This window comes from Saccopteryx leptura, chromosome 10, assembly GCF_036850995.1.
Source record: "Saccopteryx leptura isolate mSacLep1 chromosome 10, mSacLep1_pri_phased_curated, whole genome shotgun sequence".
Lineage (NCBI taxonomy): Eukaryota > Metazoa > Chordata > Mammalia > Chiroptera > Emballonuridae > Saccopteryx > Saccopteryx leptura.
The window spans coordinates 26,806,384-26,834,125 of record NC_089512.1 but is presented as its reverse complement, the minus strand read 5'-3'; the positions used below and the strand labels follow the sequence as shown (position 1 = coordinate 26,834,125).

At 39.3% G+C, this 27,742-nt stretch overlaps 1 protein-coding gene across 1 annotated transcript in view; it reads left to right on the top strand.

The window, feature by feature from the left end:
- Positions 1 to 27,742, top strand: part of UBE2E2 (ubiquitin conjugating enzyme E2 E2) — a 322,326-nt gene that overhangs the window by 266,197 nt on the left and 28,387 nt on the right. The window contains exon 5 of the mRNA XM_066351320.1: positions 19,254 to 19,401. Coding sequence (XP_066207417.1) covers positions 19,254 to 19,401 — 148 coding nt within the window. The remainder of the gene's footprint in view (positions 1 to 19,253; positions 19,402 to 27,742) is intronic.

Genomic DNA, 27,742 nt, shown 5'->3' with positions numbered 1-27,742 from the left:
CTTCTTTCTGCCATCTCTTAACATTGTACTGTTACCTGCTCCAAGGAGTGATTCTCTTCTTAATTTGCCACATTGTTGCTTGGAGAAGCCTTGCTATTTGTAGGTTCTTTGTTTTGTTCTGTTTGGGTTTTTTTTTTCTTGATATATTTAAACCCATGAAATTATTTTTTAACGGCAGGATTTTAAGACAATTAAAAGGTAAAGATAGGAGCTAGTACTCACCCTGGGATAAAAGGAACCCAATGGCCCTCATGGAAGTCACAGACCAGGGAGACGGACATGTCAGAGACCACGATAAGGAAACAGTGCAGTGGGAAACATTAGAGGAAGAGCATGGAAAAGGTGGAAGCAGAGTCCTTGGAGAAAAGTAGTATTTCTGACAAAAAGAACAGTATGCACAGAGGACTGCAAGTGGTGTGACCTTTTCAGGGCAGTGTGGCCCAAGAGAACCAGTCACTTGCCCGATTAGACCTGTGTGCCACCTTTAGGGATTTAGAGTTTGTCATGCAGGCATTATGCATTTGAATGTATTTGCATACTGGGAGGATGACCCTTGAGACCAATGGTGCGTGATGGTGGGAAGGAGAGACCAAAGAAAAATAGGGCCCTGAAGGGAGGCGGTTGCAATGATCTCATCCTAGCAATAATGGATGCCTGAACTGGAGTGGTGGCCGGGAGAGCGAAGAGATCGCTAGAGAAACTGAAGAGAGTAGTATCTACTCCGTACGTTTCTCTCTTGCAACCCCACATTCCTTACAGGATACATTAATATTAACTGTGTATTTTTTCTGGTGAGCTAAGCTTTTGTGCACATTTATTACTACGCAGCCGAGAGTGTATGAAGCCAGTAACTGCAGGCCAATGTGACGACACAGTGAGGAGTTTTTACTTAGACACGTTTGAAGTTGTTCATATTCTTGATGATCGGTTTAGAAAAGGGGGGAAAGATCATCAGCAAAGCCTCCTCAGGCAACTTCTTTAAAATTCGGTTTGAACCTACTTCTTCTCTTAGTACTCTCCGGGATTCTTCCCAGCCACCTATTCCAGTCCCAGCTCGAGAGCCTGTGTTCTCTCGCGTGACATTTCACGGCTGTTATCTGTGTGACTCTTCCATCTGCTGTAGGGTCGGGCCTCTCAGGGTCAGACCCCGACTTAAGCATCTTAGCTGCTTTCTCCCGCCCGTCACTCCCTGCTCCTTAATCCAGGCAGTGCTTTGCAGTTAGTGCAGAGTCAGCAGGTTTTTGTTGAATAATTGAAAAGTTATCTTTTATGCTCCTTTGTTCTTTCTAAACTGAAGGCTTTTATCTTTATAATTGGCAGCAAACATTCCTCAGAGCCGAAGTATTTTATACTTTCATATCTCACCTAGTTCCTAACACCTATTTAGACTGTAGGTACCAGTAAATACCTTCTGGCTTCGTTAATAGGCTACTTGATTATTTTGAAATTCCGGGCAGTAAGGACAAAGAGGAAAGGAACAAAAGTTGTGTCATATTCACTGACGCATCTTCTCCGAAAAGGATTCTCACTTTCTGGGTTGTATTTACTTGGATAAATGCTATCAAGTGAGTTGAGTTATAGTTGAACAAGTATTTGGGGCCTATAAGGGTATTGGTAACCAAAATAGGTTAATTCTAAACCAGTATCAAAAACCATGTGTCTAGTCATGTCAAGCACAATCCTGAAATTAAATGTCCTAAAATATCTGAATTAAATTAAAATTTAAATACAAATCAAATAGAAAGTCAGTAAATATACTGCTCATAAAAATTAGGAGATACTGGCCCTGGCCGGTTGGCTCAGCGGTAGAGCGTCGGCCTGGCGTGCGGGGGACCCGGGTTCGATTCCCGGCCAGGGCACATAGGAGAAGCGCCCATTTGCTTCTTCACCCCCCCCCCTCCTTCCTCTCTGTCTCTCTCTTCCCCTCCCGCAGCCAAGGCTCCATTGGAGCAAGGATGGCCCGGGCACTGGGGATGGCTCCTTGGCCTCTGCCCCAGGCGCTAGAGTGGCTCTGGTCGCGACAGAGCGACGCCCCGGAGGGGCAGAGCATCGCCCCCTGGTGGGCGGGCCGGGTGGATCCCTGTCAGGCGCATGCGGGAGTCTGTCTGACTGTCTCTCCCCGTTTCCAGCTTCAGAAAAAAAATACAAAAAAAAAAAAATTAGGAGATATTTCAAAATGAATATGAAGTTATATAATATCCCCTCATTTTTGTGGGCAGTACATATTCAGAAAAAACTTCTCTTTTACTTCTACTCTGAGTCTTGGTTGGAGGTTGAGGAGGAGCACAATTACTTGACAGTCAGAGGCGTCTTATGGAGAATTACCACTTATTCACTCAATAAATATACATCCAGCTCTGTTAGATGTATGTCAGTATTTGATACCAAGGAGATGGCAACGAAATCTCCTCTATGCCCCACCTTCCAGTAGCCTTCAGTCTAGGTAGAAAGAAAGAAATATTCATACACACAAAAGGTTAGCTTTAAATGTAGTATAAGTTCAGAAGAGGAATTGGGTACTGTGATTGCAGGTGGCAGGGGAATGCTTTATAAAGCAATATTCTAGACAGATAGAGAGCATTTCCTTCGGTAAATGAAAGGACTGGGTTATCAAGATTCAGGGTGGCAGAAATTTGAAGTGTGGAGAAACCAAGCTTACTCTCCCAACCATGTCCCAAGCATGCTAATCTATCACATAGATGAACTTGAATTTAGAGAGAGATATCTGAAGCAGTATATTTGGCTGTCATTTGAGACTTTGAAAATAGAAAAAAAAAATCTGTTAACAATTGGTGAATCTATTCACAGATTCGAATTTTTTAAAATAAAAAAATTGAAGAAAATTGCCTAACCAGGCAATGGCACAGTGTTGATCTGGGCCACTAAGGATCCAGGTTTGAAACCCCAAGGTTGCTGGCTTTTGAGCAGAGGCTCCTCAGCTGGAGAGCAGGGTTACCGGCTTCAGCGCAGGATCATAGACATGACCCCGTGGTCACTGGCTAAAACTCAAAGGTCACTGGCTTGAGCCCAGGGTTGCCAGCTTAAGCAAGGGGTCACTGGCTTGGCTGGAGCCCCCCAGTCAAGGCACAAAGGAGAAACAATCAATGAACAACTAAAGTGCCGCAGCTATGAATTGATGTTTTTCATCTCTCTCCCTTCCTGTCTGACTCTCCTTTCTCCTTCACTTAAAAAAATAAAAGTTGAAGAAAATAACATGAAACAAAATGAGCTAGGAAGTATTTCCTCGTCAAGGAGCACACATGCAGGTGTATAACCAACATTTTGGAGCGCTGTTATTGGACAAACTGGTAGTAGTAGGAAAGACTTCCTAATGAAGGTGCTATTTATTTAGCTGGTCCCTGACGGATGATAGAGAATATAGGTTTATCAAGGTTCAGAATGACAGTGTTTTGAAATATGGAAAATACAAGCTTTCTCTCTTCTCCAGAAATGGACACCATCCTTTGCAGAGAATTAGATTCATGCAAATGTATTGCCAATACCTTATGCTAACTGTAAAATAAAAAAAAATTGAGAGAAAAAGAGACCTTCAAAATTGATATATTTTTATTAATAAATATACACTAAAAAGAAGTAATTAGATTAATTTTTTTCTAGAAAGTATACTTCTTTATATCATACTAGTCCAAACAAAAAATACCCTGAGGCTGATTCACATGTTGTGAAAGCTGAAGCAAAGGTGGGTAGACAACTGTTTTCGTGAATAGCAATCACATTGCTTCCTTACCGCATTTCTAGCTTTAAGAGCAGCTTTATTTTTTTCTTTAAGAGATTGTGTGAAGTAACAAACAGGCAAAAACAATAGAAAGACTATATGTGTATTTTAAAATCAAAGCAATAGCATTAAGTTTACCCATAAAAATATTCAAAAGCACCTGACCAGGCAGTGGCACAGTAGATAGAGCATTGGACTGGGATGCAGAGGACCCGGGTTTGAAACCCCAAGGTGGCCAGCTTGAGTGCAGGCTCACCGGCTTGAGCTCAGGGTCGCTGGCCTGAGCATGAGATCGTAGACATGACCCCATGGTCGCTGGCTTGAGCAAGGCGTCACTTGCTCTGTTGGAGCCCCCCAGTTAAGGCACATAGAGAAAACAGTCAAACAACTAACATGCTGCAATGAAGAATTGATGCTTCTCATTTCTCTTTCTTCCTGTCTGTCTGTCCCCATCTGTCCCCCCCTCTCTGTCTCACTCACACACACACACACACACACACACACACACTATATATATATATATACACACACATATATATATATATATGCAAAAGCATCTTCTTAAAGCACATAAAGCTTCAGTTTGTGAGATTACTTCAATGAACTTGCATTATCACCAGGAACCAAATCTATAAGGCAAATCTGTAAAGGGGAGATACGTTTTCACCTTCCTCAGTTACTATTAAATATCAAACCAAAGATTTGACTTAAAATTTTTTGATAGTAATAATGTAATATAATTAGAAATTTTAATAAAATGTTAAATATATTCTTTTACACTCTATTCTTAACCTCTTTCATGAGTTGATTTTTATGGTCAGTGAAGAATATAGTTACTCCTAGCCAGGCCAGAAATAATCCACCATGTAACTATAAAGTAATGATACAGATGTTAAGTACATACTTGAGAAATAAATCAGTGTGTGAGACCTCTGAATACAAGTCTTTGAAAACTTGTCAGTATGGTAGTGAACATAACTACCTTACTATGATGATACATTAGTTTCTACCACAAACAGGAGGTTGAATTCTTTGTTTTTTAATCTATACAGTGTGACCGTAAAGTCATGGTGCACTTTTGACCGGTCACAGGAAAGCAACAAAAGACGATAGAAATGTGAAATCTGCACCAAATAAAAGGAAAACCCTCCCAGTTTCATACCTATTCAGTGCAGTTTGATGTGGGCTCACGCACAGATTTTTTAGGGCTCCTTAGGTAGCTATCCCGTATAGCCTCTACAGACTCGTCACTGACTGATGGCCTACCAGAATGGGGTTTCTCCACCAAACTGCCAGTTTCCTTCAACTGCTTATCCCACCGAGTAATGTTTTTCCTGTGTGGTGGCGCTTCGTTATAAACGCGCCGATATTCACGTTGCACTTTGGTCATCGATTCAAATTTAGCGAGCCACAGAGCACACTGAACTTTCCTCTGTACCATCCACATCTCGACTGGCATGGCCGTGGGCTGCTCTGCTACATACACGGTGTTACGTCATCATCTGCACATGCGCACATGCTCCCACATCATCCTACAGAAACTGGGAGGGTTTTCCTTTTATTTGGTGCAGATTTCACATTTCTGTCGTCTTTTGTTGCTTTCCTGTGACTGGTCAAAAGTGCACCATGACTTTACGGACACACTGTATATATCACTAAATAATTCTGACCAAAAAAGAAAAATATTGAAAAACTGACCCATCCAGGCTTTTGAAGATAAAAGTTCATTCTTCGAATGTTGTCAGGACAGGATTACATGACTCTTCTTATAAAGGGGAGAGGACAGTTTGTTAGTCATTTTTACCTAGATACCTCAAAATTTTTGAAGTAGATCTATATAATGTAGTGATATGTGTTATACTGCTACAATGTCTATCAGTTTTATTTTCTAATTTGAAAGATTTATGAAATATTCTTAAACCTATTACAAGTGATGTTAGAGACTGTTATACTCTCTACTCACTAAAATATTAATCATAAAACTTTGAAAAGTACCCTAATCAAAATTTGAAGAACTGACTACATTTTGCACATTGGTCAGGTGATTACCCCGCCTAACCCTTTAATAAAAGGTCGTGTAAACCTAACTCCAGGGACATCAGAAATTCTCAATTAGTTGTCATTTTTAGTCATGGTATGTGTGGTCTCTTTTCATGTTTAAATATTCTGTATTTTTTCATTTGTTTATTGAACAAAATACATGTTGACATCCTACTTTCCCCTACAGGGGATAAAAATCAGTATCATAAAACCCTTGGCCTTAAAGGACCTTAGATAAACTTGTTCCCATTATAGATAAACATTCATTGTTAGCCTGTCTACAAAAATTCATTTTTTAAATTTTTATGTAGCTATACATACAGCTATCTGTTTTGTAAAATGAAGTTGGCACTTTTTAAAAGCCACATAGGGTGCAGTTGTTTGCTTTTAAAAGATGGTATTTGTTGTTATGCCGCAGAAACCAATTTTCTATCATTCAGAGCTGAATGCTGCAAATTATAGGTAAAGAAAAAAGCAGCCTAGAGTCTTTAAGATACTACTTAAGATACTTTTTTAGGGATTTGGATTCAGACAGTGGGACTAGAACATTAGAAAATGGGAGTGTATTTTTTTTTCCCCCACACAATTCTAAATCATTCCTCTTCGACTCTTTCCTCTTCGACTCTTTTTTAGAAACAGATAGATTTCCACACATCCTTAGGAAAAATTAGCCTATTACGGTTTTTGAAGGAAAGTAGTCCTACAGAGAAGACTGGAGGGAGAAAGATGACCCCAGAAGAGCAGGCTCAGAAGCCCTGAGATGCCAGAGAGGCAGGGGAGCCTAGAGGCTGGAAATAGAGACCAGAGACGGAAAGTCAGAAACCACGGAACGGTAACAGATTAGACTGTGAACGAATAAAGAGGAGAGGGCAGAAGAAAAGGAAGGAAATCGGCTAGTGGTTGTTTTTTTAAGGCCTGAAAATTTCAAAAGAAAACAAACCCATGATGTGATCATTAGATAAAAATAACATTTAAGGGATGCTATTTTTAACCTCGTATTACTAACTACTCCTTTAGTTAAGGAGGGAGTTTTGAATACTGGCCAGGTAGACAAAGAGATGTCCGCGGTAGTTCTGCAGTTCTTGATATGAAGTAAAAGCCTCTGGGCCGCTTTTCCTTGGGGATGGGGGAGGGAGTGAGGAGGGAGAGTGATATCCTTCCGTGTAAAGATGCTCTTCTTGGGGATGGGGGAGGGAGTGAGGAGGGAGAGTGATATCCTTCCGTGTAAAGATGCTCGACCCATTCAAGGGCTATTCTTACGTACAGTTACCCTTCCCTCTCTCTCATCTCTTCAGCAGGTGGGTTCCAGAGGGTCCGAAGGCCATGGTCAGAAATGGTTTTTCAGCCAGTTCTGGTTATTCTTCGCCTGCAGAGCCGGTCCCCGCCCTCCTCTCTTCCGCACCTGTTTCAGGTTGCAGCTGGGGTTGCCGTCCTCTCTTTATTCTGTCTCCCCTTCCTTTTTCTGTTTCACCTGTATTCATTGGTCAGCTGTTCAGACAGTAAACAAACAAACAAAAAGCTTCCGTGATACTGATTATATAAAGGATATTTTGTGAATTTAAGAATAAGTTAGGCAGTGTCATCAACCAGAGAGAATTCTTGCCACGAGGGGCTAGTTTAAGACGGAACACTGTGTAACCACCCTATTACAAAGTTTACAGATTTGCAGAATACCTTTCCATCATGTACTCCACTAATCAAAATGTACAGGCTTAAGAAACCAGCCCCTTATTTCATCACTCAGCGCCCACTGTTGCATTCCTCCAGTCAGACTTCAGTCTTATTCTGCTTTTCAAGTGAGCCACCTGGTTAGCTCTCAATAACAGAGTTCAGTATTATGAGTATCAAGTCAGTTCATTGTATCTCTTCTCCACAGATGTTTAAAGATTATTCACTAAAGTATTCTAAATGCTGAGATTTAAATAATTCAAAAATTAGATAAATTGTAAGTGACAAATTTTCAAGTCATATTAAAACTTGGGGGGGGGGGGCTTGTTTTTTCTTTTTTACTTAGTTCTCTTGCCTTTGGTAAGAAATGACCAGTCATTTGGCATAAGAAGAACAGTAATAATAATAGTGAATATCAGTAAACATTCCTTCTCTTTGCTAAACACTTTACATGCATTCTTATTTTGCCAGAACTTGGTCTGAAAAAAACTTTTGAGTCCCTGTATCATTAGCTTTTCTCTCTAAAGTCAAAATGTTGCAATATAGAATTCACATAAATTTAACTATTCTCTTCCTGTTTCTTTTTCCTGTCATTTTCAAAAATCTTTTTGTGGTGTGGGTTTTCTTATGTGTATTTTTATTTATTTCCTATTTCCCTCCTCTTTGTAACTTCTTTACTGACTACTGGGATTGCCTTAACTAAAGCAGTTGAGTTCCTCTGAACCTGTGTCTCAGTGACTTCATCCGTGAAAGGAGTATAATAATCGCACCCACCTCACAGGGTGATCGTGAAGATTAAATTATGTAGTAAATGCAAATCACATAGAATAGTACGTAAACATTGCATAGTTTTTAGCAGAGGCGGATTAAGGTCAGTGGAGGCCCCAGGCGCAGAAGAAAATATTGGGCCCCTTGTCATTAGAAAAAAAGTGTAGCCTGACCTGTGATGGCACAGTGGATAAAGCATCGACCTGGAATGCTGAGGTCGCCGGTTCAAAACCCTGGGCTTGCCCGGTCAAGGCACATATGGGAGTTGATGCTTCCTGCTCCTTCCCCACTTCTCTCTCTCTCTCTCTCTTCTCTAAAAAATGAATAAATAAAAATAATTTTAAAAAAACTTTAAAAAAAAGAAAAGTGTAAAGTTGGGGTTTTGCGGGGCCCTTCAGAAGTCATGCCCGGTGTGCCCACCATTAAATCTGCCTCTGGTTGTTAGCCACTTTAAATGCATTTATTTCTTTATTTGGTTATTAGTTTCCAGGCTGTTCATGTCTAGTTTTTTTAATTTTATGGTGTAAACATAAGGAAGCAGTTCCATTAGCCTCCCTAGTGTACATGCAAAGTTTGGAAACTTTTACGGTATTTATAAATACTCTTCCACTTTCAAAGACTATCTCTTTTGTGTGTTATATAGCACTCACTGAGAGAGTGGGCATTCAGCCAACTCTATAATTGCAATTAATTTACTGTATCATTAACAGAATTAGACATTGTTTCATTATAGACCGTGTTAAAATATACCTTACTTGTATGCTGTTGTGGGCTATATGAAAAAGCAAATTGTCATTTCCAGCTAGTCATAATGAGTATTTTGTATTGTGTTGAATGTATATTGAATTATTAATCTCAAAATAGATTTAACTGCCATTTCATATGCCTACAAACATAAAATTTGTTACTTTTCTAGGAATTAAAAGAAATCTGTATATTATTTCCATTTTACATTTAACAGATTTGTAAAAATGCTGCATCTTACAGAATTGCTTTGAGTAGTGTGTGAACTATAAAAAATATAAACAAAAAAGAAGGGCATTCTCCTTATGTTTATGTCACTGTCTTTAACAGCAAGTGTCATGTGGTCAGTCATTTATTATACACTTTACATGGGATCCATTAAGTACCTCAGCTGTTGTGTTTTGTAATTAATTTTTGTTACGTATGAGACACTTTAGCAATTATAGAGCAGAAATGAATCATCTTGTCTTAGGAATGTAGGTTCATTGGACATCTGTTAAATTATGCCATTTCCATGCAGTACTAATTAATAAATAAGTATTGTTGAATCCACATAGGCCCACATAATGGTTTTAAGTTCAGTGTTCAAGAGTAGCTGTTCTAAGATCTGCCCTTAGGGGTGGGAGGTGACACCCGTGGCAGGAATATTCTGCGCAGAGAGTTCTGGGTTCTGATTTTGATGGACTCCAGGCATTGATGGAGCACCTACTATGTATGTGCTTGGTGATTAAACCAGTGGGAATGTTGAACTGAAATTTGTGGACATGTTTAATTGTAGATACCAGACCATCTTTTGAGGAGATAATTGACCTCCTCAATTGTTTAGGACAGTGGTCCCCAACCCCCACTGGTACCGGTCCGTGGGCCATTTGGTACCGGTCTGCAAAGAAAGAATAAATAACTTACATTATTTCCATTTTATTTATACTTAAGTCTGAATGATGTTTTATTTTTTAAAAATGACCAGATTCCCTCTGTTACATCCTCTAAGACTCACTCTTGACGCTTGTCTCGGTCACGTGATACATTTATCTGTCCCACCCTAAAGGCTGGTCCATGAAAATATTTTCTGACATTAAACCGGTCCATAGCCCAAAAAAGAGACCACTGGTTTAGGATTCAGTAGTTTTGAATCTGTATATTATCATGTTACTGGAAAATTTTTTCAAACCCATGTGTAAAAGATTCATACATCCAGCCTTTTTTAAAATTTCTTACTTGTTCCATATTTTTAAGTATTGGATTGCTTTTTAAAATTACCTTTAAAAGGCTGATAAAACCTAAGTCTTCAAATGATAAAGTTGTGCTCCTAATGTTTTACTCCTAGAGCTCTGTTAAATTTCTGCATTATCCTTTGCTACTTTTTTTTTTTTGTATTTTTCTGAAGTTGGAAACGAGGAGGCAGTCAGACAGACTCCCGCATGCACTCGACCAGGATCCACCCAGCATGCCCACCAGGGGGCGATGCTCTGCCCATCTGGGGCGTCGCTCTGTTGCAACCAGAGCCACTCTAGTGCCTGAGGCAGAGGCCATGGAGCCATCCTCAGTGCCCGGGCAAACTTTGCTCCAATGGAGCCTTGGCTGCGGGAGGGGAAGAGAGAGACAGAGAGGAAGGAGAGGGGGAGGGGTGGAGAAGCAGATGGGCGCTTCTCCTGTGTGCCCTGGCCGGGAATCGAACCCGGGACTCCTGCATGCCAGGCCGATGCCCCACCACTGAGCCAACCGGCCAGGGTTTGCTACTTTTTTATAAATGCTCTAGGAAGAACCCTGTGCATGCATGCTGAACAAGCATTGATTTAGCTGATTTCAGGCAACTGTGTCTGTATCAGATAGTATCTTGTTCAAAATAAAGTAATGGACACATCATCTATAAGAGATTTTTATGGAGATGTTAATGTAAGGCTGCTGTCCTAACGGGTGACTTTTATGGTCTTATATTTTGGCATATAGGACATAATTTGGTCTCAAACTGGTGTGGTCCTTGAGACCCCCGAAAAAGCAAATGTGCAAAACACTCTGTAATCAAAGGCACGAAGGACTTCTACAGAAAAATAAATAATGTGTGCTGAGGATGAACTCACATTCAGAGATTACAGTTCACACCATGCCGTGATTCTGCCCTAAGGGCTAATCAGCGAGAGTGCCACTTCTGAAATTTGAGATTATAGAACAAGTCAAAAGAGACAAGACAATCATTGAAAGAGGAAAAGGTGGAATAGAAAACATAATGAAAGAACAAGACACTAATAAAGCAAACACATTTGAAAAAGAACCAAACTGAACATTATGCAATATAGATATGTTTTTGAAAATTCTATATAAGTAGAATTTCTATAAATTGGTTGAGAAGGAATCTTAATTATTGGTTCCTAACCCAGACATAGCAAGTATCCACAGGAGTTGGGAGTGATCTACTGCTGCATGGCAGGGAAGGGCCCTGGGAACTGAGGGAGTTGCTCCCGTCTTTTAAGAGATTCGCTGCTCATGGTGGGGGAAATTTTCTGCTTGCACTTTTTTTATATCTGTGCTTAAAAGGAACTGAGAAAGACTTTAAATTTAAATGTCTATGCTGTAAAAGTCTATTTTTAATCATTTAAATTTTACCCAAAAGGTTTTAAAAAGTAGCTATAGCCTGCAGTGAAGTGTACACATTATAGTTTCATTCAGAGCAGGGTGGGTATCATCTTTACATGTTATGGTTTCTAGCTGTTTAATTCCTTTACTGTTACTCCAGGTGAAATATTTATATATTCCCTGGTTTGTTTGTTTGTTTTACATTGGGGAGAGTTTTTGTTTTGTTAGAGTGTCTTTAAGATCTGTGATTTACCTCACTTATAGTGGGTTTTTCTAGTTTTTATTTTGTCACTAATACTTTAAAATAATCTTAGGAACAGATGGCATGACACTGTATATACAGAACTCAGAAGATTCCACCAAAATGCTATTAGCACTAATAAATGAATTCAGTAAAGTAGCAGAATACAAAATAAATTTTTAGAACTCAGTTGCATTTTTATACACCAATAATGAACTGTCAGAAAGGGAAACTAAGAAAACAGTCCCATTTACAGTTGCAGCAAAAAATAAAATATCTATGAATAAATTTAACCAAGGATGTACAAGACCTGTACTCAGAAAATTAGAAGATACTGAAAAAAGAAATTGAAAAAGATACAAATAAGTGGAAGCATATACTGGATTCATGGATAGGAGTAATTAACATTAAAATGTCCATGCTACTACCCAAAGCAATCTAGAGATTCAACGTAATTCCTGTGAAGATACCAATGGTGTATTTCACAGAAGTAAAAAAATAAATATTCCAAAAATATGTGTGGAACCACAAAAGACCCTGAATAGCCACAGCAATCTTCAGAAAGAAAAACAAAGTTAGAGGAATCTCGCTACCACTTCATGAGGGCATTATTCTGCCTGTCACACATACACACACACACACACACACACACACACACACACACACACACACACACACGCCTGTGTGGGTATTTATATATCACACATAAATTAAAACCTTTCTCGTCCAGAGTTATCTGGGAATTGGCCATTCTGGATAAATAAGTTTTTGGTATCACTATATCTAAATCATGTTTTTAAAATGTGTTTAATAAATGGAAACTTCTCAAATATACTAACTTCCCTGCCTTTGAACAATGTTCTCAATATAATTTGACCTCTCCTTGAGGAATGATAGCTATCATGGTAAACATCAGCATGGAGCTGGGCTTCAAACACAGTAATAAAGGCACATACAAGGGTAGGCTGTGAAAGACACAACTCGGTGCGTCTTAGCCCCCACAGTGGAACTAGAATTTCCTTTACAGTCATTTTTTATTATCTGTTATTTGTCAGGGGGTTGAAGTGAAGAATGTTCCGCTGCCCAGTCCCTGAACAAGATAGAACATGATGGGCTTTCTGGAAAATTGAGTCAGAAATCAGAGCCGTCTTCTGTAGGGCGAGAGTGGGAGGAGGGTGCCTTCTCGGCCTCTAAAAATCTCCTCCTGACAGTTAAAATGCTGACATTTGTCAGTATTCAGAACATTATTTTCTACTTCTGCATCACTAATGTCTAAGGACTGCAGACATGATCGGATCCGCTTGCATGTATCCTTTCTCATTCCCCCAGGTTTGTTGATAGGGTCTGGAAGAGAATGCTGGCTATTTCGAGGGCTCTTACTAGCAAATTTTTGCCTTGATTGTGAAACACTTCTGCTGATGTGACCAGGCCACACATTTTTTAAGTTCTCTTTAACTTTTAAATAGGCAATAGCAATAATTTTTTTTAAATGTCATGTTGGAGTGCCTGGCACATATGGAGTGCTTACTCTGTATTTTTGATTATTGGTTTAACCTGTATGAAATCACTTCTGTCATATCTTAATCTATAGAACAATTTTGTCAAGTAGCACTATGGTATAGAGAGAGATTAAAAATATCTCGTTTCCTCAGGGTATTCTCCACAATTTTCCCACTTTCAGCCTGCTATACATGGTAGTTCTAACCGTTCTCTGCCTAAAGAAGAATAGTATGTTACAACTCCTCAGAGGGGCACTTGTCTGTTTCAACAGTAGCCTGTCATGTCTTAGCGTTTGTGCAGTGAACAGTGGGCTCTTTCTGTGTGCCAAGCACTTCATTGGACATCATTTGAAAGAAAATATTTTCCTAAGTCATTCATAGTTTGGTGAGGAAGTCCTGTGGCAAGTGTGGTAATAGAAGTAGGCATATGATGAGGGTATCCCAAAGAGGTCCAGCTTCCATTACGACAGGTGAGTGAGTGACACTTCCTGAAACTCGGGGATCGTGAACGTTTCCCAGCTTCAAAGGTGGCATTTGTGGGAGTCTATACATTAGAACATGTAGGGCCAGCCAACCTACCTGTTTAATTCAGTGTGGTTCATTCATAAACACTTGTCAGGACAGAGGTTGACAGACATCCCAAGTAGATCCCAAGTAGATACTTTTTATCAGTACTAGTAAATGTTGAAGTAAAGCATTCTCTGTCCAAAAACAATTCACAATATGCTTTTGCAAGCTCATGCTTTATTTTTTCATCTAATTATACTTTACTTTTAATAAAACATCTCCACTTTAAACACCGGGAAGTCAACAGTAAAAAAAAAAACAATCTAATTAGAAAATAGGCAAAAGCGAGAAACGTTCTCATTGAGGAAGGAGGGTATCCAGAGAGCAGATAAGCACATGAAAAAGTATCCAACATCATTAGCCGTTTGGGAAATGCACATTAAAACCACAATGAGGTATCACTGCACCCTGTTAGAATGGCTAAATAAAGCATAGTAATAACACTAAATGTCAACAAGGGTGCAGAGAAACTGTTTGACACTGCTGGTGGGGATGTAAAGTGTACAGCTGCCCTAGGAAAAAAAATATGGCAGTTTCTTACAAAACTAAATATGATTTTACCGTACAACACAATTGCACTAGTGGCCATGTAGCAAAGAGAAATAAAAACTTATGTTCACACAAACACACAAATGTTCACAGCAGCTCTATTTGTAATAAATTAAAACTGGAAACATTCTGTTTGACCCTCAGTGGGTAAATGGTTAAACAGACCGGTATTATGTACACCCTGGAGCTTCACTCAGCAATGGGAAGGAAAAAAACTATTGATATACATACGAAACTTAGATGGATCTCAAGGGAATTATGCAGAGTGGAAAGAGCCAATTTCAAACAAGTTACATCCTGTCTGATTCTATTTATAGCACTGTTGAAATGACCAAATCGTAGAGATGAGGAACCGGAGTAGTGACTGTCAAGAAAGGGGGAGAAGGTGACTGACTATTGAAGGGCAGCACTAAGGATGTTTGTAATGGAACCGTTCTGCACAACTGTGGTGGGGATCTCAAATCTACATGTGATTAAAAATTGCATAGAAGCATATATACATAAGTGCATACAAAACTGAAGACATATGAAAAAGGTCAATGGACTATATCAGTGTCAATTTCCTATGATAAAATACTATACAGTAAGTCCCCAAGTTATAAACATCTGACTTATGTATAACTCATACTTACAAACAGAGCTCCATAAAGGCTATTGCAGGGGTAGTCAACCTTTTTATACCTACCACCCACTTTTGTATCTCTGTTAGTAGTAAAATTTTCTAACCACTCACTGGTTCCACAGTAATGGTGATTTATAAAGTAGGGAAGTAACTTTACTTTATAAAATTTATAAAGCATAGTTACAGCAAGTTAAAGCATATAATAATAATTACTTACCAAGTACTTTATATCAGATTTTTGCTAAGTTTGGCAGAATAAATCTTTATAAAACAACTTACTATAGTTAAATCTATCTTTTTATTTATACTTTGGTTGCTCTGCCACCACCCACCATGAAAGCTGGAATGCCCACTAGTGGGCAGTAGGGACCAGGTTGACTACCCCTGGGCTATTGGTAATCAACTGCAGTTGGACATCAGTGAAAATGGTATCATAGAGTTATTCAACTCCATGGCAAAGAACTAACCAGTGAAGACCTTATGGAACTAGAGCAGCCTGTGATAGCTTTCAAGGAAGAAAGCAGGGACCTAGAAACTCAAGAAAGCAGAAGTTTTCTACAGAGGAGTTGGTGGATACTTTTCATCTCATTGAAACAGGAATGGCAAAGTTAGAGGAGCAAGATCCTGATACAGAGAGGTTCACCAAAGTTACCATATAGTTGCTGAAGGCCTGAAATGCTACAGGGCCATTTATGATGAGAAAAGCCAAAGCTCTGTACAAACCTCTCCTGATGCTTATTTCAATAAACTGACTCTCTAACACCAGTTTTATCCTCTCCAACAAGGCCATCATCTTCTGCATCATCCAAGATTGTTTAAAATTGTATTTGAAAATGTTTAAGTATTTATATGCACAGAAAAGTAAAATTAAGTACTGTGTTGAGACAAACATCGGTCTAAATTGCTTTTTATAGGTGAATATACCTGTTCCAATTTATATGCAAATTCAGCTTACAAACAAACACAGAACCTGTCTTGTTCATAACCCCAGTACTGCCTGTAGTTATATAAGATATTATCATTGAGGGAAACTGAGTGAAGAATATATGTGATCTGTCTGTATTATTTCTTGCAACTTTATGTGAATGTATAATCTCAAAATTAAAAGTTTAAATGAAAACAGGCATTGAGGCTGAGTAGGAGAGCATAGATTTTGGGATCAACAAAATTGTGTTCAAATTCTGGCTCCACCACCTATCTGCTGTGGGACCATGAGCCATTTCTTTAACCTGTCTGTGTATCAGACTTTTTTTTCCAGTTTTATTGCGATATGATTGACATACAACAGTGAATTAGTTTTAGGTGTACAACATAATGATTTGATATATCATATAGATATATTATGAAACATACCACAATAAGTTTAGTTAACATCCAACACCTCACTTCGTTACAATTTCTTTCTTTTTAAAATGAGAACAATAATACTACTTCTCTCCTTGAGTTGTTTTGAGAATTTACTGGCTCCGAGTAACCTATCAATATCTGATTGGTTTTTACATATCGTTATTATGTATAAAAGCCACTTACCATTTACACTGGATTATAAAAATATTTTGTCTTTTCAGCTAGCCCTTAAAGGGATGGGGACTCTGATTTTTCTGCAATTTCAATATTACTGGATCTTCTCTATTTTATTAACTTCTGCTCATTATTTATTTCAACTTTTATGGGATTTACTGTTCTTTTACCATCCTTGGTTGGACACTTAACTCATTAAATGTCTTTCTTCCTTTCTCAAACAGGGTGTCCCCCGGTTACGACACAGTTCCATTCCCATGACAGTAACATAACCCAAATTTGGGTGTCAGTAGAGACACCCTCACCTATGTCGCTTACCTATTCTAACACAGTGGTAAAATCATAATCTAGAACATAAAAACACAACTAAGCCACAGCACAAGGAAAAGGACATAAATGTACTGTACTGTACACCGCACCGCATGGTCTTCTGCCGCCTGCAGCCAGTCCGCCCGCCTCGTCTGTGAGCATGATGCTGGTGGCCTCAGCCGAAACACTCACAGCTAAATTTTTTAAAAGTTTTTATGGGAAATGAGCATCATAAACTCAAAATGTCAAGAGTGTTGTAACCCGAGGACCCTTGTATATACTTTTGAAACTGTAGAATTTTCTTATACAACTATTTTAGTCAAATCACAAATTTGTTGCTGGCAGCCCAGCATTTTCATTGTCATTCAGTTGTTAATGTAGCTGTTTATTTTTATTTAACCCAAGAGTTATTTGAAAATGTGTTTCCAGATATATGATGGGGGGTCTTTGTGGTCTTAATAATTATTTGAAATATGTTAAGCGTCTTTGTGGCTTAGCATGTGATCAATTTTTATGTTTCTTATGTGCTTAGAAAAGAATTTGTTCTTTAATTGTTGAGTGTGGAATTTATCTTCATTTTAGTATCTTGATTTTATTAATTTGGTTATTTATATTTTCATTATCCTTATTATATTTTTATCTGATAGCTCTCTTAACTACTGTAGTGTAAATGTCCCTGTTTGACTGTAGATATGTCATGTTTTCCTTATAATTCTGCCAATTTTTACTTTTCTATGTTTTTAGGTATAACAGATTAAGAATTGTTATATTTCCCTGATGAATTGTTCTTTTCATCATAATGCGGTGATCCTTTTTCTCCCCTTAAGTATTTTTTACCTTAAACGTATATTTGATGATAATAATAAATAATTTATGCTATTTTTTAGTCTTTGCATAGTGTATGTGCCCAGGATTTAGAATTCTTAGGGGAAACAATTTTTCTTCCAGGCCAGAGCCCACACTTTCTCTGGCAAGAGCGTTTGCTGTTTCCACCTAAGATGTTACCTTTTCAAGTCCATTCATTTACTGAAAGCTGCTCAAGCGTCCAAATGTATGAAGGGGCTCTCATTTTCAACCCTTTGCCATGTACAGACCTAAACCTTCATCTTTCCTTCTCCATAAGGGCATCAAAACCCAAGGCTCCCTTTCTAAGACTGACTTCTCCCTTCACCCCCTCTCGCTTCCCTAAGCCTCACCACTGGCAACTACGCTGTCAGCTCGTGGACTTCCTGTGATACTCCGTTTTCGGTTCCGGCATCTGGGCTTTGCCCTTGCAAAGTCACCTGTGCATTTTAAAAAAAGTTCGTTTTCTTTTCTCCAGTGTTTCTAAGTGTGTGGGATATGTTTTGATAAGAAGGGACATTGAGGTTTTCTGGTCTGGCATGAAGGGCAGTTCTCAATAGGAGCACTAATCTAGCCGAGAATGGTGCCGTGGTATCAGCAATTGCAGACAACGGGTCTGTACTTTCTGGGACTGAACATCAGATGAGTAAAGTAAATCCTGATGTTTGAGTGGATGCTGGACACCCTGCTGGGGTGACCACATCTACAGAGATCTGCCATGTGTCATTTCTTGGTTCAGAGCCATTTCGAACTTAGGGTTCAAGAAAAATGGTCTGCAGAACACCAGGATTCCTTTACATTTCAATGTCTAAATTTGAGAACATTTATAAACATGGTATTAGTGCATAGCATTAAAAACTCACTGTTGCTTACATAAGACTTCTGTAAAAACAGTTCTGAGTTATAAAACTGATTTGGACTTTTCAGTCAAAGTTCTTTAAAAGTATTGGCTACATATTTCAAAATCATACCTAAGCAAAGCGGAGTGGTGCTGTCGCTCTCATAGGGAAGAGGTGGGCTGCACTGATATTGCATCCAGACAGAATTTAAGGAGGGAAGAGTTTGAAAGTTAGAATTAATACAGTTTTTCTGTAAACTAGGTACATTATTTATACACATGCCCCAATTTTTGTCTTTAAATTATGACATAGAATAATTATTTTCTTCCATGCTTTCTTGAATTTTATAAATGTAAATTTATAAAACAACTGGAATCCAACAAAAATTTCCTTTAAAATTTTTATTCACAAGAACTTTTTTTCTGAACATTTTGTAGAGATCAAAGTTTGTTTTCCTCTTAGGAACATTCCTACAATTGCACCAAAAATCAATTCAGCCCCCAGAATATGAGTTAAATGATGAGACTTTAACAAAAGCAGAGTATCATGACTTTGCTATTGGACTTTAGTTCTCTGTGCCCAGAATGACAAGTTCTAAAATAATGATTTTCTTAAATTAATTCTTCTCATGTGCCTAAGGAAAAATTAAATATATGGTTGAACCAGTGGCCTTTAGATTATTTTGTCAAATAAAAGGTATGTCTGTTCATAACAACTTTACGTTTTCTTTTAGGTTACCTTCCGAACAAGAATTTATCACTGTAATATTAACAGCCAAGGCGTGATCTGTCTGGACATCCTGAAGGACAACTGGAGCCCGGCCCTCACCATTTCTAAAGTCCTCCTCTCCATCTGCTCCCTGCTCACGGACTGCAACCCTGGTGAGTGACTGCAGACCCGATCTGGGATTGGGTCTGCTGTGCTTCTGCCATTGCCGCCACCGCCACTGCGCTTGCTGTTACTGTGATTTTACATTTTCATAACATGTAGCTGCTTTCTTTTTAAGTCAGGTCTTGTCATTAGTCTTTTTAAGACCTGTCCTTTGCCAAGACGGAAAAAGCATAGTGTGATAAGAATTAATGAAAAATCATTTTAGATTAAGAAGTGCATTTGGAAAATGTATTACATTCTGTTGCCAAATAATAGAAAAAAAGAATTTAATTGAGTAGTTAAATCTTAAATTAGATGCCTACTGGAAGATGTTAATTTGAGAAATGTGGGCTGTTTACACTGATGACAACCAGGCAGGACCTCACAGACACGACCTGGTTGGTGGCTGCGTGTGACTTCAGCTGGAGGTAATGTCACAGAAAGGCATGTCCTCGGCGATACGAGGCCTAGACCAGGTGGTCCTCCTGGAAATATTAGAAGGTGGGACTGCTCTGTTCCCCACTCCCAAACAGAGTACTTCTGGGCTTTGCCAAAATTTGGAGGGGAGGGCTGTTTTATGTTTAAAAAGCGAAAAATTTGTTTTGACAGGTAAGTAACTTATTTAAGAAACTTTTGATGTCCAGTCATTATGCTCTACCCAGGGGCCCGCAGGCCACATGCGACCCGCCCACCAATTTTGTGCGGCCCGCAGACTAATCAAACTTCGTGGATTAGTCTGCGGGCCAGTCTGCGGCCGCACAAAATTGGTGGGCGGGCCGCATGCAGCCCGTGGGCCGCGAGTTTGAGACCCCTGCTCTACACCTTAAACTTATATACAGTTACATCTCAGTGAAGCTGGGAGGGAGAAGAAACTTTTGGGGCCCTGCTGTTTATGAGGCACTTCCAGACGCTAGATGAAGTAGAAGGCCTCACTTCTTCTACATGGAATAAAGTATAAATTTAAGAGAGGAAACTCGGTGCTGAGAGGCAGTCCTTACCCCACTGGCACCCAGGGTGGCATGGTCTCCCCGCCGGCTGAAATGGGCCCACCTCCACGAATCATCTTGTGTGTGAGAGTCTGTTCTCTGTACAGGTGTCCCTGCTTAAAAAAATAGGTTCACTCCACCAGAGCCTTCCCTCAGCAATCAGAAAGTAAATTAGAGTTTCCCTTTGCTGTGGCTTGGAAAGTTACAGATGCATTCTGAAAAAATAAAAACAAGAACCCCTGGCTAAAGCAAAAACACGTAAAATAGATTTTGAAAATAATGCTGTTGGTCGTAATTATAAATCTAAAGATAATAGTATTCCTTAAATTTCACCAGCAAGAGCTGGCCTAGCTGATAGGAGAATAGAACATCCTTTGTGAAATATGCACTAATAAACTACCATATTTTTCGCTCCATAAGACGCACCTGACCATAAGACACACCTCGGGCTTTAAGGAGGAAAATAAGAAAAGAAATATTCTGAACCAAATGGTGTGTTAAAGTATTTAATAAAATACCGTATTTTTTGCTCCATAAGACACACAGGCATTTTCCCCTCCACTTTTTTGGGGGAAAAGTGTGTCTTATGGAGCCAAAAATATGGTAAATGTTCATACTTTTAAACCCATACAAAATGTTTCCTTATTGGCACATCTTTTATATGTATGTTCATACTTTCAGAGTCTTAAAAAGAATTATCTTAAATAAATCAAATGTCCATTCTTTTGTTTAAATGGCTTTATTTCATACTGTTTTCTGGTACATTTCCAATCTCTGAAGATTTTTTTCCCCCTATATTTAAGTTAAACTTACTTCAGTCTAACCTTTCATCACATCATCACAAATATAAATGTGATAGAATGTTAATAAATAAGATTTTCCTGTACTGAATCTGTAGAGCTATTTTAACTTCAGAAATGCTATCAGCTCACAAGTAGGCCTTACATAAGGATATAGACTGACCAACTTTAAAAGTGCTTTCTCGCTCTTATCCTTACATAAGCAGATTTTTTAAAATCTTCTTCATAGTTTTTGCATAATCTGCATTTCTCTCTTACATTTGGCCACTCAGAAACAAAAGTGATGTGTTTCGGGGTTGGGCTGTGCATCCTTAGTGCAGGATATTTATAGTTAACAAATACAGGTTTTCAAACCAGCTCCACTGTTTATTAGTTGTATGACTTTGTTACTGGTCTCTTGACTTTACACAGCCTTAGTTTATTATGTAAAGTAAAGATGATTGTCAACCCTGCTTAAATCACAGAATTCCTGTGAGTTTAAAATGAGGTAGTGTAGCCTGACCAGGGCAGTGGTGCAGTGGATAGAGTATCGGACTGGGATGCAGAGGACCCAGGTTAGAAACCCTGAGGTCACCAGCTTGAGCGCGGGCTCACCATCTTGATCACAGGGTCAGTGGCGTAAGCGTGGGATCATAAGCATGATGCCATGTCACGCTGGCTTGAGTCCAAGGTTGCTGGCTTGAGCAAAGCATCACTCGCTCTGCTGGAGCCCCTCCCCCCCACCTCCCACCCCCAGTCAAGGCACATATGAGAAAGCAGTCAATGAACAGCTGAGGTGCTGCAGTGAAGAACTGATGCTTCTCATCTCTCTCCCTTCCTGCCTGTCTGTCTCTATTGCTCCCTCTCTCTGTCTCTCTTGCTAAATAAATAAATAAAATGAGGTAGTGTACATGAAAGCCCTTCAAACAGTAATAGATTCTTGTTGATGTTATTTCCCAGAGTATTTAAGACTCCAACTGGCATGCCCTAGATGTCTTATAAATGCCTACTCACTTAAATGTAACTGAGAGAAGATAGTATTGAGTAATCTGTTGACACAACGCATTGGCACTGACACTCCTTGATTTTATAATCTGAAAAAAAGGGCCTAATCTTGAATTGATAGTGCATATTTTATTATCTCTTAAGAAGGATTATCTCTCAGGAGGGAAATGTCCAATATTTATCGCCCAACTGATGAGTGCACCGTTCTGTCCCCAGTATAGTGGTCTAGGTAGGTCTAACTGCTGGCCTTCCTAGGGCTATTCACACTCCACTGTGGTATTTATTGAGCCTGGCAGAGCAGTCTGCTGGTCGGACATTACCTAGCTGCCAGAGTTTGTCTGGTAGGGAACAGAGTAGCAGCAGTGAGGAACAGAGGATGATAAACTCGAAAGGTTATCACCAGTCTCCCAGAGTCTCTGAATTTAGTCCTGCTTGGTAGACATGATTTGACCCATGAATTGCTGAAGTTTAGAGTACTAGTCAAATTTCTACTTTTCATGGAATGTACTTATTTATAAATACTTTCTCTTTTCAAGTATATAGAAAATTTAAGCTCTATTCTATTTGCTTTGATATTTTGAAGTTTGTTTTTGCTGTTTTGTTGTTTCAAAACTCTTAGGTATTTTATCATATTCTTTATATGAAATCTATTTATTTATTTTAAATATGCCTGTATTATGGTTTTAGACCTATAAATAATGAATATTCTTCCTCATACAGAATGGACTATCCTGAGAACACTGACAGTTATGAGATAAAACAAAGCCAACATTTTTCCTGTCCCAGATGCTTTATTCAAGTGTGATAACCAGAAATATTTCTAACCCTTTCTGCCCTTCTTCTTTTGAAAAATATATAAATCTGCATATCATCTGGCATTATTTTACTAATCTTAGTTCTACTTTCCTACTCTGCTTCTGTTGATTTCTAAAGCCTTATGGGCTTGTTTCTTTCTAAATGTAATTCTGATAATGTAGCATTAAAAAATCTTCCCCAAAGCACATGCTTCTTATAAGGTAATTGGAAATTTGAAAACCAAATATTTGATATTTAAGAACTGTTGCCAGAAACATTTAAGCATAATAAAATGGAATTGTGGCCCTGGCCGTCTGGCTCAGTGGTAAACTGTCAGCCCAGTGTGTGGATGTCCCAGATTTGATTCCCAGTCAGGGCACACAGGAGAAGTGACCATCTGTTTCTCTACCCCTCCCCTGCCCTCTTCTCTCTCTCTCTCTCTCTCTCTCTCTCTCTCTCTCTCTCCCCCTCTCCCCCTTCTGCAGCCATGGCTCAGTGGGTTTGAGTACATCAGCCCCAGGCACTGAGGATGGCTCTGTGGAGCCTCTGCTTCAGGTGCTAAAAATAGCTCGGTTGCAAGCATGGCCCCAGGTGGGCAGAGCATCAACCCCAGACAGGGGTTGCTGGGTAGATACCAGCCTGGGCGCATGCGAGAGTCTGTCTCTCTATCTCCCCTCCTCTCACTTGGAAAAGAAGAAAAATGAATTAAAATGGAATGTGCTTATAATTTTTTTTCATGTTCTTACCTTTAAAGATACAGACTTACCTATTTGCATATAAAATTCTTTGACATCTGGTATTTGCTTCAAAGTAATCCAGGAGGATTGGAAGTGGGTAGGTGTGTGAAAGATATCAGCTTGATCATTTTAATTGTTGAATCTTAGTAATGAGTACATGGAGGTTCGTTGTATTATTCTGTCTACTTTAGAATATGTGTGAAACTTTTTATAATAAAGGTTATTTTAATTGCCAAAGATTAGACATACCAGCAAAGTAATCTATAAAAGGTATGTGATTTGGGCCCTGGCTGGTTGGCTCAGTGGTAGAGCATCAGCCTGGCGTGCAGGAGTCCTAGGTTTGATTCCCAGCCAGGGCACATCTGCTTCTCCACCCATTCCCCTCTCCTTCCTCTCTGTCTGTCTCTTCCCCTCCCACAGCCAAGGCTCCATTGGAGCAAAGTTGGCCCGGGCGCTGAGGATGGCTCTGTGGCCTCTGCCTCAGGCGCTAGAATGGCTCTGGTTGCAACAGAGCGACGCCCCAGATGGGCGGAGCATCGCCCCCTGGTGGGCATGCCTGGTGGATCCCGGTTGGGCGCATGCGGGAGTCTGTCTGACTGCCTCCCTGTTTCCAACTTCAGAAAAATACAAAAAAAAAAAAAAAAAGGTATGTGATTTGGCTCTTTTTCTTTGTGAAAAATTTTTTGGGCTCTGACCTTCACCCAGTGTATTTCATTCCCCTATCATCTGCCTTCGAACTGTAGGCTGCCTTGTAGTGTATGGGCCAGCAGGGTGCTGCGTTCGTAAACAACCGTGGAGTCTTTGTTCGCCACTCTTCAAACAGGTGCAACTGTACAGGCCGCCGGGTCAAATGAAAATGCTCTAAGCATACCGACCAAACATCAACACTCAGGATGGATGGGCTCTTCCCTCTCTTCCTCTCACCTTCCAGCTAAAAATCGAGTGTCAGTTACTGCCGGTCTTAGAGTTATGCAGATCTTTAGTAGAACAACAAATGGAGCTAAGAAGGGCAGCTAATTAACCCTCAGCCGTACACAGTGATTAAACCAAGGCTGAGCACAGCTGCAGCTTCACAGTTAAGAGCTTTATTCTTCTCAAATGGACTGAACAAATGGAAAGAGGAATTTGCTCCCAGTGACTCTTTTATAGTGCTGTATAAAAGGTCAGAGAATGGCTCTTCCTCGTTCTCCAACGTTATTGCCCTTTGTTTCAGATCTTTGGGGCTTGTTTTTTAAAACAACTAATATAGGTTTTATCCATAAATTGTCCTTAACTGTAGCTGTTATCTGAATATTAAAATTTTATAATTAAAAGTGATTAGTAGGGGGTGAAAACATAGAATAGGATTAACTTTTTCAACACAGGTTTATTTATGTAGATTATTTACACTCCTTGTGAGCTGTTGGGCTGATGAAAGGTATATAAGTGGAAGGCAAGAGGATTCTATTGCTTACTACGAAGCTTGTCTGTGTATATCCCAGTCTTCTTCACTTAAGAACTGGCAAAGAGAAGTTTCTTTAACTGAAAAGCTGTAAACATGATAAGCTGCCTGTTTTCAAAACAAGCTATCTTAGCAAGAACACAAAAAAAATTTTCTAGAGCAGACATTACAGATGGCTACATAGATATCAGGTTGCCTCTGATGTAAAAGCTTAAGAAGTGTTCCTTCTTGGAGTCAAAGAGTTGCCAGGAAAGGTGATTTAAAGTTGCAGTTATTGTAACTAGGCAGAGAAGCCTTTGATTTGTATTTGGGAATTGCCCTTGGGGAACTCGGGTCTTGTGTACATTCATAGTTTTCCATGGAAGCCTAAGGTAAAAAAAAAAAAAAATGGGGAGAAGGGTCTGGGTATGCTCCTTTGATAATGTATTTGTATTGGCTTTTTCTTTTTTTCCAAAATAGAAGTAGCATTACTGTTCTTTTCTCATAAAAATAATATGCGCTTATTAAATTTTTCCTAAGTATCCTTTAAAGATAAGTACTTAATTTTTATTGGAGGCTCTTTGCTCTGCAAACTCAAATTTAGTGGAACTAGGTAAAGTATATTTGTCAGTTTGTCTCGTAATCTTGTGTAAATTTAGACACACTAGCCTCAACCTTTAGCCCTGCCTTTGACCTACTTCTACTTAACGTTTCCTTATGCATATTTTATTGCCTCTTAATTACTATAAATCTAGACATAGGAAGCTGTTGCTATAATTTTTCTGTTTTAAGTCTGTTGCTGTCCCTGTGATAATACCCTGTAATTTATTGGTTCAGAAGTTGATCTCAGTAAAACAACTGCTGCAAATATCGACAGTTTCTTCACCGTACCCCATTAGAAAATGTCATTTCAGTGTTTTTATTTTTAGAAATAACCAATGATGGCCCTGGCCAGTTGGCTCAGTGGTAGAGCGTCAGCCTGGCGTGCAGGAGTCCCGGGTTTGATTCCCGGCCAGGGCACACAGGAGAAGCGCCCATCTGCTTCTCCACCCCTCCCCCTCTCCTTCCTCTCTGACTCTCTCTTCTCCTCCCGCAGCCAAGGCTCCATTGGAGCAAAGATGGCCTGGGTGCTGAGGATGGCTCTATGGCCTCTGCCTCAGGAGCTAGAATGGCTCTGGTTGCAACAGAGCAATGCCCCAGATGGGCAGAGCATCGCCCCCTGGTGGGCGTGCTGGGTGGATCCCGGTCGGGCGCATGAGGGAGTCTGTCCGACTGCCTCCCGTTTCCAACTTCAGAAAAATACAAAAAAAAAAAAAAAGAAAAAGAAATCATCAATGATTTGTTTTTGTTAAGAGGAACACTATAGAAGGAAAAGACAGGGTGGTCTAGATCAGTACGTATCAATTTCTCTATTCTCCCCAAATTGAAGTCTTCCTCTACTAAAATCAATTAATGATGTCTTTCTTAGTATTAAAACTTGCAAAGTGGTATTTTAGGTGTTTTTCTCCCCCTAAGTTATCTTCAAATCTCTGTCATCTGGTGCTCTTTGGGGAGTTGGGTGAAGCTGTGGAAGCCGCCCGTCATTGTCAGGGAAAGAATCTGAAACACAAATAAAAAAAAAAGGGAAGCACACTCTCAATTTAAATAAGCATCGTTCTTTACTCATTTGGGAATGTCTTTCACTCAGAACGGTTTACCCAGGAAATGATTCAAAAACTGTCTTCCCCTTGAAAATTTTCTGAGGAATCGTAAACATTTAGTCTAGATTTCAATTAACTTTTCCTTTATTATTTCTTAAATGACGATCATTTTAAAATAACAAAGATTACAGTGGTGAGAAAGGACTCTGGTTAGCTCTCATTCTAGAGTAAAAAAGTATTTTTTTAATGATAGGAAAAGAAGTACGTAAGAATTGCGTATTTTAAGTCAGAGATCTTTCCTGCTTCCCTAGATAACCTCTCCTGGGTTTTTTGTTTGATTGTTTGTTTGTTTGTTTACACTTAGGATTATTAATAAGTTCGTCACTCTTTAAAATTAGCCCTCTTTCCTTCTGTAGTCATATTTTGTGTTTAACTTTGGCCGTTAGGTAGCAGTACTAACTTAATGCTCAGGCACAGTAACTATTTTAACCCTTATAGTTAGTATACATGCTAATTATACATGCTTCTTTCCTATACTTCAATTCATGCTTTTCATTATGGCTTAGATTATTATTTTTCTGTTAGAGTTATTTTTTTGAGGATGTGTATTTTATTGCAGATCATTTGGCTCTTGTGTGGCAAAGGGGCAGATAAATAAGAGGTTACATTTTTTGCCTGAGGTGGGTTCAAGGAGCACATTTCGTAGCTGCTCAGTCTATTCACAGCTTCTGTCAGGAGACACATAACCGTGTCAGGCTCTGCTAAGCAATTTTGTTCCAACAACAAGACTTCATTTTTCCTATGTCTGTTGTCCAGTTGTTCTGTAGTCTCTTGGTCTCTACACAAACAGAAAGGTTTTAGGCGTTATTCCTGGGTGGAGATACATCACAAGTATCTTTTCTATTATTTAAAATATGTAGAAATGATGAGATGATGAAGCCACTGACTGTGGTCTGTGTAATTCTCTGAGATCTTCACCATATGCCACTT